The 19,417-nt window shown below is 35.7% G+C and overlaps 1 protein-coding gene across 1 annotated transcript in view; it reads right to left on the bottom strand.

Moving 5' to 3' along the window:
* Positions 1–19,417, bottom strand: part of SLC15A5 (solute carrier family 15 member 5) — a 91,205-nt gene that overhangs the window by 11,513 nt on the left and 60,275 nt on the right. Inside the window, exon 7 of the mRNA XM_008056886.1 lies at positions 14,683–14,814. Coding sequence (XP_008055077.1) covers positions 14,683–14,814 — 132 coding nt within the window. The remainder of the gene's footprint in view (positions 1–14,682; positions 14,815–19,417) is intronic.

Genomic DNA, 19,417 nt, shown 5'->3' with positions numbered 1-19,417 from the left:
ATTAAAATAAAAATAGGATTGGGGAGAACTAATAAAATTATTCTAAAATTCATCTGAAAGTATAAGCCATAGAGAATCTGTTTTTTATAAATGAAGAATAACAATAAGAAAAAGTTTGATTAGTAATAACTGATATAAAAAATATCAAAAAAGCATAATAATTAAAAAAGAGTGATACTAAGCCAAATTAAAGAAGCATCTGAAAGGAACAGACAAAAATAAAGCCCTGAAACAGTCTCAAGATCACTTAAGAAACAAGAATATGGTAAAATCCATAAAACTGATTGGTTACATTTCATTTACCCTATGGTAAGCAAATAAGTATTTTCTTTAATAACAACAAAATAAAATCCACATGGATGAGAAAATTAAATCCAAAATATTAAACCACTGAAATTCTACACCTATAGATAAATGCAATGAAATTAGTCACAATGAAAAACATTGATAGATTTGATTCCATATAGCAGCAAAACTTGTGTAAAACAAAGTCATCTATAAAATAAAATGTTAAGTTAGAATTGGGAAAATGTTAGCAATGAATATAACTGAATTATAATATCCTTAAAGTATAAAATGCATATCTAAATCAATAAAGTATAAAAAAATCTATAAATCAATAAGAAAAAAATAGACTAAATGAAAAATAGCCCAGGGAAGTGACTAAGCCTATTATGAAGCAGAAAAGATTAAAATGTTCTATAAATATTAAAAATTTCAATTTTACACTCTTAAAACATACAAATTAAAGTAACAGTAGAATGTAACTTTTTCTAATCAGATTGACAAGGAGCAATATTATGTATAGGACTGAAATTCATACCTTAAGGTAAATATCATTTCACAATGGCTACATAATTGATGTCCATTAAATTACCAATAGCATTCTTCTCAGACCTGGAAACGACAGTATGGGAATTCATATGGAAACATAAACGACCATGAATAGCCAAAGTAATCCTCAGCAAAAAAACCCACCAAAAAACCACCAAAAAACAAAAACCAACAAAGTGGGAGGTATCATACTCCCAGACTTTAAACTTTGTAAAGCTACAATAATCAAACAGCCTGGTATTGGTACAAGAACAGGCATATAGACCAATGGAAAAGGATAGAGATTCCAGAAGCAAAACCTCAATATCTCAATCAACTTATCTTTGACAAAGTCTCCACCACCAACCACTGGGGAGAGGAGATCCTATTCGGTAAATGGTGCTGAGAAAACTGGTTCACCACATGCAGTAGATTAAAACAAGACCGCTGCCTAGCACCATACACAAAAATTAACTCTAAATGGATCAAAGACCTAAATGTAAAACCTCAAACTATAAGAACCTTAGAAAATGCAGGAGACACCATATAGAAATTGGAACTGGCAATCAATTCCTGATCAAAACCCCAAGTACCCATACAGTAAGAGATAATATAGAGGTGTGGGACCTCATCAAACGGACAAGCTTCTGCAAAGTTAAAGAAACCATCAAGAGGTCGGAGAGACAACCCACAGACTGGGAAACAGTATTTGCCAACTGTATGTCTGACAAAGGTCTAATATCTAGGATCTACAAGGAACTCAAACATGCCAAAAAGAAAAAAACAAACAGCCCCTTTACAAAGTGGGCAAAAGATATGAATAGACACTTCTCAAAAGAAGACATACGAGCAGCCAACAGATAAACATAAAAAAATGTTCATCCTCACTAGTCATCAAAGAAATGCAAATTAAAACTATATTGAAATACCACCTAACTCCAGTCACGATGGCCATCATCAATAACTCAAAAAACCGGTCAGGTTTGGTGGCTCAGCCTGTAATCCCAGTGCTTTGGGAGGCTGAGCTGAGTGGATGGCCTGAGCCTGTGGGTTCAAGACCTGCTCGGGCAACTTGGTGAGACCTCATCTCTACAATAAATCAAAAATTAGCTAGGTGTGGTAGTGCGTGCCTGTAATTCCCACTACTCGGAAGGCTGAGGCGGAAGGATTGCCGGAGACCAGTGGGTTGTGGCTGCGGTGGCCAGAAGAGTGCCACTGCACTCCAGTCTGGGCTATGGAGTGAGACTCCAACTCAAAAAACCCCAAAAAACAAAAAACAGATGCTGGAGAGGATGTGGTGAAAAGAGAACACTTCTACACTGATGGTGGGTAAACTAGAGCAGCCTCTGTGGAAAACTGTGTGGCAATTCCTAAAAGATCTAAAAATCCACCTTCCATATGACCCCACAATCCCCCTACTAGGAACCCAGAAGAACTCAAATCACTCTATAAAAAAGAGACCTGCACATGAATGTTTATCGAAGCATTGTTCACAGTAGCCAGAACACGGAACATATACACAATGAAATATTATGCAGTCATAAAGAAGGACAAAATCATGAATTTCACAGCAACCTATATGGACTTAGAGTTTATAATACTGAGTGGTGTATCACAGAAACAAAGATCTGAGTATCACATGTTCTCACTCATAAGCAGACCTTGTACAACTTTAATACTATAAGAAAAGGATTGGTAGTAGCAGGAAACTGCCGAGAGGAGGAGAGCTGGGATTGGCAGTAGTGGGAATCTGCCAGGGGACGGGGCATACCTTATCAACAAGGGTACCTGCATAATGAAAATTTGTATTCCTAACCCTGAATTGTACTCCATATCTTTAAAATAAAAAAATTAAAAGAAAAAAGACAATTTTGCTTTACTTCTCCATAGTCTTTAAGATATTTATCCTTATTGAAGAAATAATCCCATTTCCAGGATTCTATTTTAAGAAGAGAATAAGTGATGTACTTAAAGATTATATGACACATATAATAATGCTCACCTTAGTAATATTTATAACACTGAAAAATTAGAAACACCTAAATGTTCTTTAAGAAGGAAAAGGCAATTGATACATATATATGTCTATATATATATGTGTATATACAAAGCGGTACCAAAAAATGTACATATAATTTGAGTATGATGCTCGCTTAAAAGATGATGTCAATCAAATGAATGCTGGCATCACCATGCAACAGGCAGTACAGTAAAAAAAAAAGGCAGAATAACGGTTGAGCGAATGTCATATTATACATTGCTACTGTAATTTAATTCAACTTTGAAAGTAATACACAGATAACAGCTCTTAAATTGTGTATACATTTTTGGTACCCTCTGTATATATACATACATATATATGCAATGGGATAGACCATACAATTATTAAAAGTGAGTTTTTTTAAATTCCAAATATATGGGCATATGATTCATATTATTTTAGGAAAAAGAAAAAGGTGGAGATGATACGAATTTGTTGGTCGAGCATTCAGCAGGGCTTATTCAGACCCTAATTTTGTTTAAAATCTACATATGCACATACAAATTTAACACCTACATTCACATGCACACAAGTAGAAAAATATTGGAAGAAAATTTACCCAAATAGTACTATGTCTTTTTTCCTCTTTTATCGTTTGAGTTTATTTTTATCAAATATTACCTTTACAACAAAGCAGTGTTGTAAAACCACTCCATTCAACATACTGAAAAAAATTGACTTATAAAAATGATTTCTGATTAATAATAAAATGACAGAAAGGGTTAGTTTTCCACCACCAATGATGCTTCATCAACGGAAGTACTGGAGAGCAGGCTTGTTATTTGCAGCCTTGATATTATAACTTGGAAGTCATGTACTATTTATAAAACTGTCCTAGGATATTATTCTAGAAATCATAGTACCCCAAATAACAAGAACTAGTCAATTCCAAACCCAAAGATTCACTTACTTCAGTGATACATCACTCTATTTCTGACTGCAATCACAGATTTACCAGACAACTCAACTACACATGGCACTGAGTGCTGCAGCATACTGCTTTTGATTTAAGGCAGTTTTCTGGTCTCTTTGGAGGAAGATGCAATATTTTCCCTTTTTACTAACTACTGTTTTGTTTTGAACTTAATGGAATTTTTGAAAACCTTAAAATGTGCCTTTTGGAATCTCTTCAAAAGATAGTTGGGTGGAGTGAGCATTTATTTCCCTCTCAGATTTAGTTTTTTCTCTTTAAGTTATTTTTTAGTGTTGGTGATCTAGCAAAAATCCAAGATTGTTGAGACAGAACTGAAATGTATTTTATACTCTGCTTAATTTTAGGCACACCTTTCACTTTACCATGTGATTTTTTTGCTTGGGAGCAAAGAAATATGCAATTAAAAAGATGTAAACAGTCAGTCTCCAGTATGGATATACTTCTGTATCACAGGATATAAGCCCAGAGTCGTAAAAAGAGCTTTGGAATCAGGAATCCACCATTACTATATGATCTGGACAACTTATATAACTTTCTGAGCATACTTTCTTCTTATATATGATGGGACTACAAATACCTATCCCCAAAGAATTGTTGTGAAGATTTAATGAAATAAAATCTTTGCACAATGCATATAGCAAGGTCTGCATATAACTGACACTTAATAAATGTTAATTTCTTTCCTTCCTCCTTTCAGTAACCTGATTTAAATGCTTCATTTGAGATTCATAGCTCTCCTACCTGAGTTAATTTTTAAAACACATTAATTTTCATGATACCTGAAGGAAATAATACCTAACAACTACATTCTAACTTTGACTTTTCTATCAGTTTTTCCTATGTATTCAATAAAAACTCAAATGATTATTACCCTCAATTTACAGACAAGGAAACAGAGGCACAGAGCAGCTCAACTGTTTGCTTAAAGTCATATAAAGGGGACAGAATAAATATTTGTTGAATGAATGGATGAATTGAGATAGGGTCCACATCCACAAATGCTCAATACTTAGCTCTAGATAATAATGCCTGCATTGCGACTTTAATTTGCATTTCCAGATCTTGGGAATTGTGGATAAAAATAAAGTCAGGTTGCTGTTTCCAAGAAGGGACACTGTGTCTTTCAAAACTATAGAGAAATAGCTAGGCATTGTTCAACTGAGCTGCAGATAGAACAGGCATGGGTGATATTGGCATAACCAGCTTTCTTAAAAGGGTGAGTTCATTCTCTTGAAGAGCATTGGGAGGCAAAAACCCATCAAGATAGTGTGTTCTCATGATGATTTCAATGAATTATCATGGAAATGAGTTTTAGAAGAGAGGTAATGCTTTGTGATAATAGCCCGATAATGCCATTAGCTATGAACTGTAATTGTAATAGCATTAGTCAAATGAATATATCTGATATTAATTTGAGTGTCAAATATTTCTATAAGGTTCTTCTTGCTAATTAAACATCAGCCTTGGTATTATTAATTCAGTATCTAGCCAGTTCTTGCACATAGTAGGAACCTAATATGTATTTGTGGGACTGAATTAGTAAATCAGTCCCTAAGTGGAGTTATTTAAAATAGTAAATTATTGAATTTAAATAATGTCATGGATATAACAGGAACTGATTTTTTGCCCAGCATCTTCTTATTTGCATATTCTGTTCTTCATTTACAACTCCAGTTAGCTAATGGCGTAGATTTTTTTAATTTCATAATTTTAGAATAAAGCCTTTCTCATCTTTTGCATATTTAGAGGAGAGTAGCTTTTTACCCCAAATTTCTTTAATTCAAGAGTAGAGTTTGTGCCTCTCATCCTGTATCATGTGTTCTTTAGACCACTTTAAAATCAACCAGACATCTTCATGTCTGCACTAAGCTTTTGAATGTCGTTTGGCAAAATAATGCCTTGGGTAGTTTCGCATCACTCTACATGATCAATTGGGCCTTGAACATCAATTGGGCCTTCAATGTATTCAGTGATTTTAACACTTGTCTTCTAAATCATCTTTTCCTATTCTCACAATAAAGTTCCTACATCCCATCTCTCCCTATTCTCCATTCTCATCCTAATCCCCTTTGCTTTCTTTCACAGATAGCTTGCTACACACTTCCCTCCAAAAATGGGGGCATCAAAGGGAGGCTCCAGCATCCTCCCAATATTAGAACTACACATCTGTTTGTACCTGTGCCCATCCTCTCTCTTCTCTTTTCTGTTTCAGTGCAGGAAAGAAGTATCTACCTTCCAAAAGTCAGTCTCTCTGGGTTAGTTCCCAGCTGAGTCCTGCACTCCTTTCCTTGGGGCTTCAGCTTCATTAATTCTCTCTTCTTTCTCTTGTATTTTTAACTTCTCTGTCTATGCCGGGTATTCTTACCAGATAAATACACTCAAATGTCTCTTAAAAAAAACCAACCAAACAAACAAACAAAAAAACATGCTGAGCGTAGTGATGTGCACCCGGAATCCCAGCTACTCAGGAGGCTGAAGCAAGCACGATCGTTTGACGCCAGAAGTTTGACACCAGCCTAGGCAATATAGGGAGACCCCATCTCTAAAACAATGAAAAAGAAATAGCCTGATGTGGTGATGTATGCCTGTAGTCTCATCTACAGAGAAGGCTGAGGCAGAAAGATCACTTTAGCCCAGGAACTCGAGGCTGCGGTGAGCTATTATTGTGCCCCAGCACTCCGGCACGGGCAACAGAGCAAGACCCCATCTCTAAATAAATACATAAAAAACAAACAAATAAGTGCTTCTACCACTTTTTGTTTCACCTCTTCTACATTGGCAAAACATTTCCCTTTTAGGACTGTTTTCATTGGGGAAGTGAAAGCAGTTTGCTCCAGGCAAGATCCAGTGAATAGGGGGAGGGTGGGGTACAGGGGTCATGCTGTTTTTGGTAAAAAACTGCTGAACACTTAGTGTAGTGTGGTCACGTATGCTCTAAAATCACCCATCATGAAACGGGCAAAGACATTGCAAGAATCTCCAAAGCAAAAATTCACTGAAGCCGAATGCAGCCTCTCACAACAATGCTAGCTAGTACAATGATGCCAGTGGGTTCCTAGAACACTTACTTAGTGAGGGAAGCCTGCATTACAAGGGGCCTGCCTTCAAAAAATAATTCCATTTTTTGGGTTCCCCTTTTGTACATATCTATCCATACATATGTGTATATAATTTCCTTTTCTGCCTCCACCTCTCTGGCTGCTGTGTTATCTTCCTTGGTGGGTTGCTTTTTTCTCCATTCAACTTCCACTGTTGGGGATTTTCAGTTCTATGACCCAGGCTCTTTGTATTCCTCATTCTTAATATTCACAATAGGCAATTCCACTCAGCTCTATGGTTTCAAATGTTATTTTTGTGCCAAAGTTTAATATTTATATAGTTATCCAAGATTTTTTATGAGCACCAGATATTTCTATTTGGATGTCTCACAGCCATGTCGAACAATGTGTTAAGAAATCAGTGACAAATTTTGAAATCGATTCTTTTTCCAGTCTTTTCCATTTAGTAAATGGAATCTTTTCCTACCCAATTGGCAGAATCTGGAATGCTTTCTTGATACTTCTTCCTTTTCCCCCTACCCTATTGCCTCCCAATTTTATCAAAACCATCCCTTAGTACTATTGATTCACCTCTAAAATATAGCTTATATCCATTCACTTGTCTCTGACTGTCTACTTCCTTTCTGGTTCATCACTACTCTAGACTTGACTGAATTATTTCTATTGTATCTTTTTGTTTCTCCTAAATCATTCCTTTTTCCCTTCCAAATTATACCGTATCAACAGTGAACTTCTTAAAACACCAATAGATCATGTCATTCACCGGATGCCTTTATGACTTCTTATTACATTCAAGTAGGAAAAAAATCTCTCTAAGCCACAGGTCCTGCATGATTTTGCATCTAACTTCCCAACTTGACTTCATGCCATTTTCTTCTTTTCTGAATATTTTCAACTTACTGGCCTCCTCTGGTTCTATTCTGGGCTTTGGTATATATGATCTCTGCCAGAAATACTTTATTCTTATGCTCAACAAGCTAAATACTACACATGCTTCTACTTTCAGCTTTAATACCATTTCCAGGTATTCTTAGTGTGAACATGTGTGTGTCTGTAACTCTACCTAGACATATAAATTCGTCGTATATAAGAGGCTCTATTAATGGCATGGGTCCATGAGACCAGGAAGAATCTCAGAGCATGGCTTCATTTCATTTCATCCCAATCTGGACCTGGAATTAAAGTTAAACAGACAACCGAACTCTGCAAACATGGAATAGATTCTTTTCTGGAGAATTATTAAAATGTCATACCAAAACATAACATGGTACTCCTAGTCTACTTGGAAGATGCTGAGATCTCACTCAAATTATAGTAATAACAACAATAAAGTCATTAATTTTGTGCACTGGCATTTATTGTGATTTATATCTTTATCCTTAGTCTTCATAAAAGTCTTGGAAAGTAAGTCATTAGTGAAAAAGAGAAGGAGAAACAGTCTCCATTTTAGAGAAGGAGAAAACTGGGAATCAGAAAGGTTATGAGCTCATAGCTCATTAGGGGCTGAACTGAGTTTGAATTCAGTTTTGCCGGACTCAAATGTCTGCCCTGTCTACCTCTTGTGAGACAACAGCAATGGATAGTTGCTTTCCACAGTCTAATGGAAAAATTTGACTCAGCCCTGATACTGTTATAAACACAAAGACCTCTGTGCAGCTTCAGGAGTTCCTAGAGTCAAAGGTTGAGGATATAGAATAAATTGTACTTGAGATACATAATACCATTGTATGAGGAGGGCTTTGTATCTAATTCTGATTGCAGACAATGAACAAGGTTTACCATGGGATTTGGAGCCCTATTGACTTAGTTACAGAATACAGGCACTAAACCAGTCAACAAGTAGAATGGACCTGTCTAAAGTGGATTGTGATAGTAGGCCACTTATTTCCCCCTCTGTGTCTAAAAATCAAAACCCATATATGAAGTTGGACCTGAGGCATAGATCTGAATTTGAAGAAACAAATCTCTTAGAAGGTAGGCATGGGCCCATGAAATCTAGTTTGAATACTTTTCCAGATGCATAAATATTTTTTCTTTCAAATTTCCTGTAACTACAAATTCCTATTTCAAGAGCGACTCAGTGATTCATGCTGACATCCTGTCAGTGGCCTCTATAATCATAGTTATTTAAATGAGTATTTTAAAAGATCTCATTTTTAATTTAAAATAATCTTGATGGGAATTAAACAGCTAAATTCTTTGCTCTTTTCCTGAATTCTGGAGGAGGAGGGACTAGTAGGGACAAGAAGACACTGCTTGACCTCTTGATTCTGTCCAATTATCCTTTTTCTCCTAGAATTTTGCGTTAGATCTTTCAATCACCTGCATGTCCATAACTAAGATGCCATTTCTCACTGAATTCTATTTTGTTATTTTTGTCAAAAGGTAAGTTTGAACTTATGAGTGTGAGAAAATTGATCTTGTTGCTAATGGGGTATAGTCGAAATAAGCAATTTGACTGACTTCTTCACTCCCTTATATTAGCATTGCTACTTTTAGATAAACTATTCCTGAAATGATTAGTGTAGGAGGATGGGTTTAGTTTTGTATCTTCTCCTTTAAAGCACTCAGAGTTAGAGATCCCAGAAGGATCAGTTTTCTCACTTGTACTGAAAATGTCACTCTAACAGTTATCTGTCTGCACAGTCAAGTTTTGAGAAATCTTTTGAATTTGCCGCATTCACACCATTCTCCATCATGGTGCTAAAAATGACTAATGCAGCTTGGAGACTAGGAGACTGTGATAGCTGATCTTCCTTTCCAGTCATATACTAACACTCTCACACACTCACATGCACACATCCTCAGCTGACATGAATCCTTAAAGGTTGAAAATATCCTATGTTCTAAATGGAATGCTGAAGGATGTGAGTGCCTATATATAAAACTGTAGTGTTGGTTTCATTACAGTCACTTCTGTCAAAAAAAAAAAATTGTCTGGTTGTTTGACTAGACTCATTTTGTTTTTAGTCAAATGGACTATTATAACATATGACTTAATTTTGTATTTAAAAATAATCTCTGGCATTGAAATGTTCAGGTACCTTATTTAATAATATCCTCTCATCCTCTCTGAGAAAATGGAAGTGCATTGTTTTCTCTTTTTAATTAAGAGGAAACTGTCTTAGAGGATACTGACCTACCCAAAGTCATGCTTGTGGTCACTCTTTTTTATGGCCCCTACTTAGTCACTGTGAACCAATAGAGGATCACTAGAAACAAATCATCTAAATGAACCTCGTTTTCCCCCTTGAGAATGCTATTCTGATGGCTAAAGGGACTGTCACAAACACAGCCTTATCCTCTTACCAGAAAAACATATGAAAAAGTCTCCTGTGATGTCCTTTAGGGAAAGGTAGAGAAGTGTATGAGTCAAATGATAGTAATTAGGTGAATTGGGAGCTGATCACATCTAAAAAGAGAGGATTAATGGACTGTCATTAACTTGTAATGAGGTCTAGGAATTTTCCATCAGGCTGTATATTTGGTCCTGTCCAATTCAACAATATTTCAACTACCTGGAAGAAGTCTAGGAACTTGCTTACCAAATTTACAAATGACACAGAGCTAGTAAAGCAGTAAAATTAGTAATTAGTAAAAAACTTGACAGAATCAAGTTTCACAAATGGCTGTTACTTAGGGTGAAGAGTTGTATTAAGGACAAAGACATAGCCCCGTATTTAATAAGAAAAAAGTTGTACTGAGTGGATCTGAACTAAGAGCAACTGCTTTTTTGTTTTGTTTTGTTTTTTAAGTTTCAGGTCTTACTTAGCCACAAGCATGATGTAACTACTGAAAAGGCCAACACAATCTCTGTTGACATTCAGAGAGAGAAAGAGTATGTCTAGTTGGGTAAATGTACCTACCCTAGTTACACCCATCTTGAGTATTGTGTGCATGTTTAGAAACCATATTTTAAGAAAGATACCGAAAAGTTGTTAGTTTGCTGGATGGAGAGGCCTTGATAGCAAAATATCAGGGACGCATGCAATATGAAAAAAACTGGAGTGGTTGACTATAAGAGAAAAGGCCTCATGATTGTGATCTTCATTGAACACGCATTGTACAAATTAATTACTTAATCCTCAAGGCAACATCATGAATTATTTATGATCATTACTGATATAGGAACTGAGATCACATAGCTAGACAATTTGTATTCAAATTCAGGTAGTCTACTCCAGAACCTATTCTCTTAAACACTATGCCACATTATTTCTCCAAGAATTCGTCAAATGTTTGAAATATTGCTATGTGAATGGAACATTAGACTTATTTTGTAGAGCACCATTATCAACAGATGGGCAGACTAGGGTTATATCTCAAAGTAGAGAATTCTTCTGAACATTAGGATATGGTAGTACATCTATTTTTTGGTACAATATTAGACTAGATGAGCTCTCAGGTAACATCCAACTGTCAGATTCTAATTAACTGGGATATGATTCAATTAAACACAGCAAGTATTACAAACAGGAAAAAACAACAACAACAAAGGATCAATTTAAATTGATTAGTAGTAATTTAAATGATATTGTCTTGAGCAGTTTAGAAAGTGCCCCACCCCATATCCCATCTTGCTAAGATGTTCTCACAATGTGTCCTTGGTAACTTTTCTGGACAACAAACTGTTGCCCAAATTATGCAAACTTTTGTTTCTCCATCTTTGTACTGTATCTAGAATATTATCAATATTATCTTACATGCAAACCCCCATCCAAGGAGATTATACTGCAAAAGTAACAAATGTCATTTAAAAACCCTTACATTTGGGGACTCCTACAAGTTGCTTGACATATTGAAATCAACAATGGAATTGGTTTCAGAATGCTGACAGGGTTAGAGCTCGGTCAGACACTAATTGTGATGACTGGAGCACTTAATTTTTTTATGTCCTAATTGTCACATTAAAAAAAAGGATAACAAGATTACCACCTTTACAAGGATGTTGTAATATATGCAACAATGCATGTAAAAGCTCTCACCATACTATACAGTCTCAATAAAAATTTAGGTTTTTAGCCGGACTCGGTGGCTCAGCCTGTAATCCCGCGCCTTTGGGAGGCTGAGGTGAGTGGATTGCCTGAGCCCACAGGTTTGAGACCCGCCTGGGCAGTGAGACCTCACCTCTACAATAAATAAAAAAATCAGCTGGGCGTGGTAACGCGCGCCTGTAATTCCAGCTACTCGGAAGGCTGAGGCAGAAGGATCGCCAGATCCCAGCAGGCGAGGCTGTGGTGGCCGGGAGCGGCCACTGCACTCCAGTCTGGCGACAGAGTGAGACTCCAACTCCAAAAAAAAAAAAAAAAATTTAGGTTTTCAATGAAGTTTTTTTGCAAGAATAGTGGTATGTAATAAAATATTTACTTGGATTGGTTCCTGGAAGGTAAAGTGCAATTCTTCAAATTTCCTGAGTGATTAGAATGTCTGCTATTTATGGTGGGACCCACAGACTCCACCTGATAGTTTATGCTAGTGAGGTGGCTCATAGTGCCCCCCAGATTATTTATGCTAGTAAGATGACTTAGAAGGAGGGGTGGTCAGCCCAGGAAGACCAAGCATGTGATCAGAATTGGGGCTTTAAGCCACAAGTATGAGCTCAACTTCTGGAGGGAGGAAGGAGGCCAGAGACTGTTCAACCATGTGACCAATGATTCAATCAATAGTGCCTATGTAATAAAACCTCAGTAAAAATGCTGGACATTGAAGTTCAGGTGAGCTTTCTTGGTTGACAATATTTTTTCTATTGTCACACATTGATGTGTCCAGAAGGTACTGCATCACTGAAAATGAAGGATGCTTCACTTTTAAAACCTTTTTTTCCATGTACCTCTCCCTTTGGCTCATTCTGATTTGTATTCTTTTCCTGTAACAAAGATGAAATTATAAGTCTTATCTTTTGGCTGCCGTGTTTCCTAACTTTGGCCCCCTCCCCTACCTTGGGAAGGTGAATTGCCTCTCTCTCTCTTTTTCTCTAATTTACTTTCTAAATAAACTTTGTTTTCCAACCTAAAAAAAAAAAGTTGTGCTTTCTTGAGTTTTGTGAATCATTCTAGCAAATTATCAAACCTGAGAGAATCTGTGGGGACCTCAAATTTATAATCAGTTTGTCAGAAGTGATGACAGCTCTGGGAATCTCCAAACTTGTGACTAGTATTTAAAGTGAGAGCAGTCTTGGGGAGAACTTAACCTAGATGTTTGGTCCGACTCTGGATATGTTGCTTAAGCATGCGTATAAGAAATTTAGATTTATGTAAAAGATAAGCTGGGAGAAATATTTGATATTATAGTATTGAATATGGCCTCATTGAAAGACCTAATAAGAATATAGTGACCAGTTTGTTTTTGTATTTGTCAAATATGATTTGTTTATAGAAATATTTTTTAGCAAATTTTCAGAAACATCTTCATAGAATAATGTAATGAAAGAAAATACATTTAATACCTAAAATATTTTAGATATAAATATAGGTTAGACATTTCCAGGTTACCTTACAAAATCTTAATGCTGGTTCTTTGTCTTTTGTTTATGTACAAGTAATTTGATTACCAAATAAGTCAGCAACTTGCCACAGTTCACACAGATAATTACGGCAGTTTGGATTTGAGAGCTTTGAGAACTGGAATCAAATCTCACAAAATTCAGTTTAGCACAGGGCCTGTACACAGTAAATGTTCAATATATGCTGTAGCTTAACTTTCTCATATAATTAAGAAAAGGGCAGTGTTTTATATTGTCAGTCATCAGTCAAAGATTGGTAGGTTTGTTCCTGGAACTCTACTGTAGTTATCATTGTATTTTTCGTGCTTAATTTTATTGTTTCCCTGTGCCCCTGGAAATTTCATGAGAGCTTAAAAATGTTTATCTTGCTTGCTACAGTATTTCCAATATCCAATATAGTGCCCGGAACAGAATGGGCCCTTGATAAATATTTTTTGATTGAAGAGTTACTAAGAGGAGTTTCTAATTCTTAGAAGATAATTTTTCTTTGTAGTTTAAAAGCAAGTAAATTAAATTTGCTCTAAGAGGAAAACCAACACTTAAAAAAATATTAAGTGTACATTTCAATGTATAGAAGAATAACTTTGTGATAATTTACATAAAATAAGCAAAAGTAAATTAAAATAAAATGTAAGCTATATTGACATTTTAGATCAAGTTTGAAAAAGTCTGGATTTAAAATACAGCCGAAGGCATTTTACTGTGACAGCTAATCACTGTTGTCATTCTGTCTGATTTTTTTTTATCAGCACATGCAACTAAAGTACTTTAATACTCGCATCTGAATTTTTCTGATTGTTTTCTCTGACCAAAATCTCTACTGGGAAAATTTTCCAAGAACATTTGTTATTCAACTCATGATTTCTCCTTAGTTGCATAGAAAACCAAAACAAGGTATGTGGCAAATCATGGGGAAAAAAGATCATCCAAGTATCTAACCCTCCTGTATTTATACAATATTACCATCTATCTTACCTTTTCTGAGGACTGTCTATGCCAGCTATGAGGCAGTATTGAATATGGCCTAATTGAAAGAACTAATAAGAATATAGTGACCAGTTTGTTTTAAAATACTCTAAAGAAAGACAGCAGAAAGGGTCTCATGAGAAGTGACATTCTGTAATTACCTCCTCCTATCAAAAGAAAAACAATTCCCAGAAATTAATGAATACAGCAAGAGTCTATTTCCTATCTTAATTCTATCTTAATTGCAAAAGTGGATCAATTAAAAAAAAAAAACAACACACTGGCAAAGCCTTCTCTTAAGGTTTGGTATCCCAGTTCCCTAGTTATCAAATCAATGTATAAAAGCATACCATGAACCTATTTTTACCTTCTGAGATGAGATATACCAACTTCACCAGAAGTGCCCCTGTGAAACACCCAAAGCCATTGAATAGTGTCAAAAAATTCATAGAGGTTCCTCTGATGGTTCTTGGAACAAATCTGTATGATATTACAGAGACTAAGAGAAAAAAGAGAAGGCCAAAAGTTAGAACAGTCTCCCTAAAACACTTTCATATATATTGTTCACATTAATGTTGATCATACATCAACGAAAATTTACTGATTCAGTCAAAATTTGGTTCAACTTTAAAATTACTATAGTGAAATATATTATGATACAACGTACAGATTCTTCAAGGAATAAGATCTGGCAAAATATACCCTTATACACCTGTGAGGAGAATATGATTTCTTAGTGGTTGAGTGTCCTGATATATTCGCCAACATTTCACATCAATTTGAACATTTCTGATAAATTTTAGATTGAGATGAGGCTTGCACTAGATAATATTAAGACAATCTAGCCATTCTGGGTAAATCATTAGGTTCCTTATGGAAAAATTTGTATTTATCATATAAAAATTTACACACAGGTTAAGAGCATGGGCCCTGGAATTAGAAAAATTTGTGCTAAAATCCTATGTCAGCCATTTACTATCCCTATAATTTTTGGTAAGTGACTTAAGATTTCCAAGTCTCAATGTCTTCCTCTATGAAATGGAATTATATTCCTCACTTGCTGAGATGCTGGAACACTTACCTGCTATGATATATGTAAAGTGCTTAGTATAATGCTGACTTGCAGATCCTGAATAAAGATTAGATATTTTTAGCAATATTAATCTGACCAAATCAAGTCGCTCCTACTTGTACAAGGCATTGTACAAGGCCCTTCATCTGCTTTGTCTCATTTAGGGAGGGGATATCTAGAGAGAGAGAATAGTTTAGCTATTGGATCTTCAAAATGGTTATCTTTGCTTCCCAAGTCATTGTTGGGGTACTAGTAATGATGGTGGCAATAGGTTAAAAAATTACAAAGACTTTTAAAAAAATTTCAATTAAAAAAATATTTGAAATCAGTCATAGATGAAAATAAGTATATATGATGTTGTATGTACCAAATTAACATAACTATATTAAAATATGCATGGCCTTCTTAGGGATACATGTTAAAATATTTGATATTTATTATAGTATGATATCTGGGATTCTCTTCAAAATTCTATAACAGGAAGGAAAAGGGTATGTGATGGAGGGTAGAAATGAAACACATTTGGCCATGAGTCAAGAATTGTTGAAGCTAGAAGATAGATGCATGGGAGTTTATTATACTAATCTCTACTGCATATGTGTGGCAAAAAACTGTAAGGAAATATATTAAATAATATTAACAGTCTTAGCTTTAAGTAGGTGAATTATTGGATTTCTAATTTTCATCTTACTCTTTTGTGCTTCACAAATCTTTCTATAATGAAATCATAAATAAATATTAAAGCCCATTTTGAAAAGAAAAAATGATGATAGAAAACAGATGTATAGTCGTGTGTCGCTTAACAACGGGGATCTGTCCTGAGCAATGCATTCTTATATCACAGAATATACTTACACAAACCTAGATGGTACAGATGCCTAGACCATGTGGTGTAGCCTATTGTTCTCAGGTTACAAACCTGTGCAATGTGTTACTGTATTGAATACCAAGGGCAGCTGTAACACATGGTAAGTATTTGTGTATCTAAACACATCTAAATAAATAAATGGTACAGTAAAAATACAGTATTATAATCTTATGGGACCACTATCACATGTGGTCCTTTGCTGACCAAAATGTTGTCATGTGATACATAACTGTTGTTAGTGTTTATGTGTAAACACTAAATCTTTTGTTTTCTTCTCTATAAGAAAAAAGAATATTACCTCCTCCCTTCTTTCTCAGAAATACTTCACCACTGGTACTTTACCTCAGTGAAACCCTGCCTTTGCCCAGCACTTTTACATGAACTTACCAATACATAATTTAAGTGTATTAATGTTCCTTCCTGCATAAACTTTTCTGTTTAACCATCTGTGTGTCCTCCACAAGTTTTTATTTATTCATTCAATAAACATTTAAAGGAGTCTCTATTTGTGCTTTAGGAAAGTGCTGAATTCTGGAGCCAAGAGGTGGAAAAAGGTATCAGTTTCTCTTATCTGGACTTTTTACTCTGGATGGGTGGAGAGCAGAAATAGTACATTTCAAAAGTTAGTGCCAAATGGGCACTTATTTCACAAATTCTGATAAGAGATGATGCTAATAATGGTGATAAATACAATCCTTTGGAGAAGGGCTTCAAATATTGGTGGCATGCTACCATAGCTCTTTTGTGTAAAACCAATTACCAGCAGGAGCCCGAGGCCAAGCCTTGGAATATTTTCAGGAGCATGAGAGTTACCTTGAAGAGACTTTGGGAAGAAATGATTCACAGTTATAAAAAAGGATTTGGCTAATAAACTTTCCTCTCTATAAATATGAGGAGGCAAACAATGAGAAGAAAGAGTAAGTAGGCCTATTTCTTTCACTAAGAAAAGGCAGAACGTACAAACCCATTATTACTCTGCTAGTTAATTATTAATCCTATGCCTTCCTCTTGCTAGAACTTCTGGTATGGTATATAATTCATGAACACACTTGGCCAGCTCTCTGCCTGATGGTTAATCTCTCTTTGGTGTCATTTTAGTCGTTTTCGAAAGCCTCTAGTTCCCTTTTATAGGACTTAGCTTTTCAAGTCCTCAAATCTTTATTTTCAAGCATCTACTTGCATGTCTGATCTTTTGCAACTTTAGTGATCATTTTAATTTTTTTTTTAGGCTCCAAGATACTTGTTTTAACTTATGGTAGTATAGATAATATCACCAGGTTTGTCACTACTCTAAAATTCTCATTTTACTATGAAGACACAATAAAAAATATTCAATGTGCTTGTGAGAGCTGATCTTCTTGCCAATGGGAGCTAAAAATGTGCCTCCAGGTAGTTGCTGATTAGTGTTTGCAAAGATGCCACATCACAGCATATGTAGAATCTACAAAATATAGGGCCATAACCAACTTCCTAAGGCACCTGGTACTGAGGACTTATTGCTGGATTTTTTCGTTTATTGTTTACTCTAGTTGCTCTTAAACAGTTAAAATGTGTTTATTGTGTTGGTGAGAAGTTGTTTTGAACATGCGGAGAAGTACCACAGTCCCAGAATATAGAACTTTATCCTGTTACCACTTTTAGATCGTTTATTTTTTCTCCTTTAAAACACTTCAGCTTTGACTCTCATGTTATCAGATGACATCGTCTATTACTTCTCTTCTGAGCTGTCATCTGCCAAACTCTAGGATATTCCCCTCTCATTGTCAAGCTCTCCAGTACTACACTTGCCTTCATTCTTGGCAGTCTTAACATACATGTAGATAATTCTTCCAACTTTCCATTCCTCCAAATCTTAGCTGTTAGGGAGTGTATATTTTCATGGTGAGAGGCAGGCAATACACACACACACACACACACACACACACACACACACACACACACACACACACACAAAATAAGGTAATTTCAGATTCTGACAAGTGCTATTAACAAACAAACAAACAAAAAGAATGACATAATGGAATAGAAAGTGATGGGATGATCAGAAAACCTCTCTAAGGGATAACTCAATAACGGGAAGAAGCCAGTCACTGGAAAATAGAGGAAAGACAATTCCAGGTAAGGAGAAGAGAAAGTGCAAGGGCCTTGGGACAGGGATCTTAGAAGCACACACATTTTTAGAGAGTAGACAAGGGGCAGAATATAACAAAATGCAGTTGGAACAATATGCAGAGGACAAATCAAGTGAATTCTTATTCACCATGGTAAAGAATTTATCTTGAATACCGTATTGCAGATTCTTAAGTAGGGGAATAGGAGGTTTTATGTTTTGGAAAAAGCATAAGAGCTATTTTTAAATTATTTTACTTTATTTTATTTTTATTATAAAGATGTAGGGTACAATTCAGGGTTAGGTATCCAAACGCTGATAATGCAGGTACCCTTGTTGATGAGGTATGCCCCTCCCTCCCTTAGCAGTTTTCCTCAACTGCCAATCCCACCCTTCCTCTCCTGACAGTTTCCCACTACTGCCAATCACTTTCTTAGAGTATTATACTTCTTCAAGGTCCGCTTATGAGTGAGAACATATGGTACTCTGTTCTTTGTTTCTGTGATAGATCACGGAGTATGAATGACTCTAAATCCATACGAGTTGCTGCAAAGTCCATTTGTTTGTCCTTCTTTATGGCTGCATAATATTCCATTGTGTATATGTATCACATTTAAAAAAATCTAGTACAGCTTTGATGGGCAACATGGTTCGTTTTATGTTTTGCTATTGTGAATAGAGTTGCAACAAATATATGTGTGGAGGTATCTTTTTTGTAGAATGATTTGAGATTCTCCGGGTATATTCCCAATAGGGGAATTGCTGGGTCATATGGAAGGTCGATTTCTATTTCTTTCAGAAACCGCCACACTGTCTTCCAAAAAGGTTGGACTAGTTTGCATTCCCACCAGCAGTGCAGAAGGGTTCTTTTTTCTCCACATCCTTGTCAGCATCTGTTGTTTGTTTTAATAATGATGGCCATTCTTACTAAGGTTAGGTGGTATCTCAATGTGGTTTTGACTTGCATTTCTCTGATGATGAGGGAGGCTGAGCACTTTTTCATGTGTCTGTTGGCTGCCTGTATATCTTCTTCTGAGAAGTGTCTATTCATG

The sequence above is a fragment of the Carlito syrichta genome, unplaced genomic scaffold (genome assembly GCF_000164805.1).
Source record: "Carlito syrichta isolate Samal-C Ts95f unplaced genomic scaffold, Tarsius_syrichta-2.0.1 Scaffold302567, whole genome shotgun sequence".
Taxonomy (NCBI): domain Eukaryota; kingdom Metazoa; phylum Chordata; class Mammalia; order Primates; family Tarsiidae; genus Carlito; species Carlito syrichta.
The sequence above is the reverse complement of the archived record's forward strand: the minus strand, read 5'-3'. Positions and strand labels throughout refer to the sequence as shown.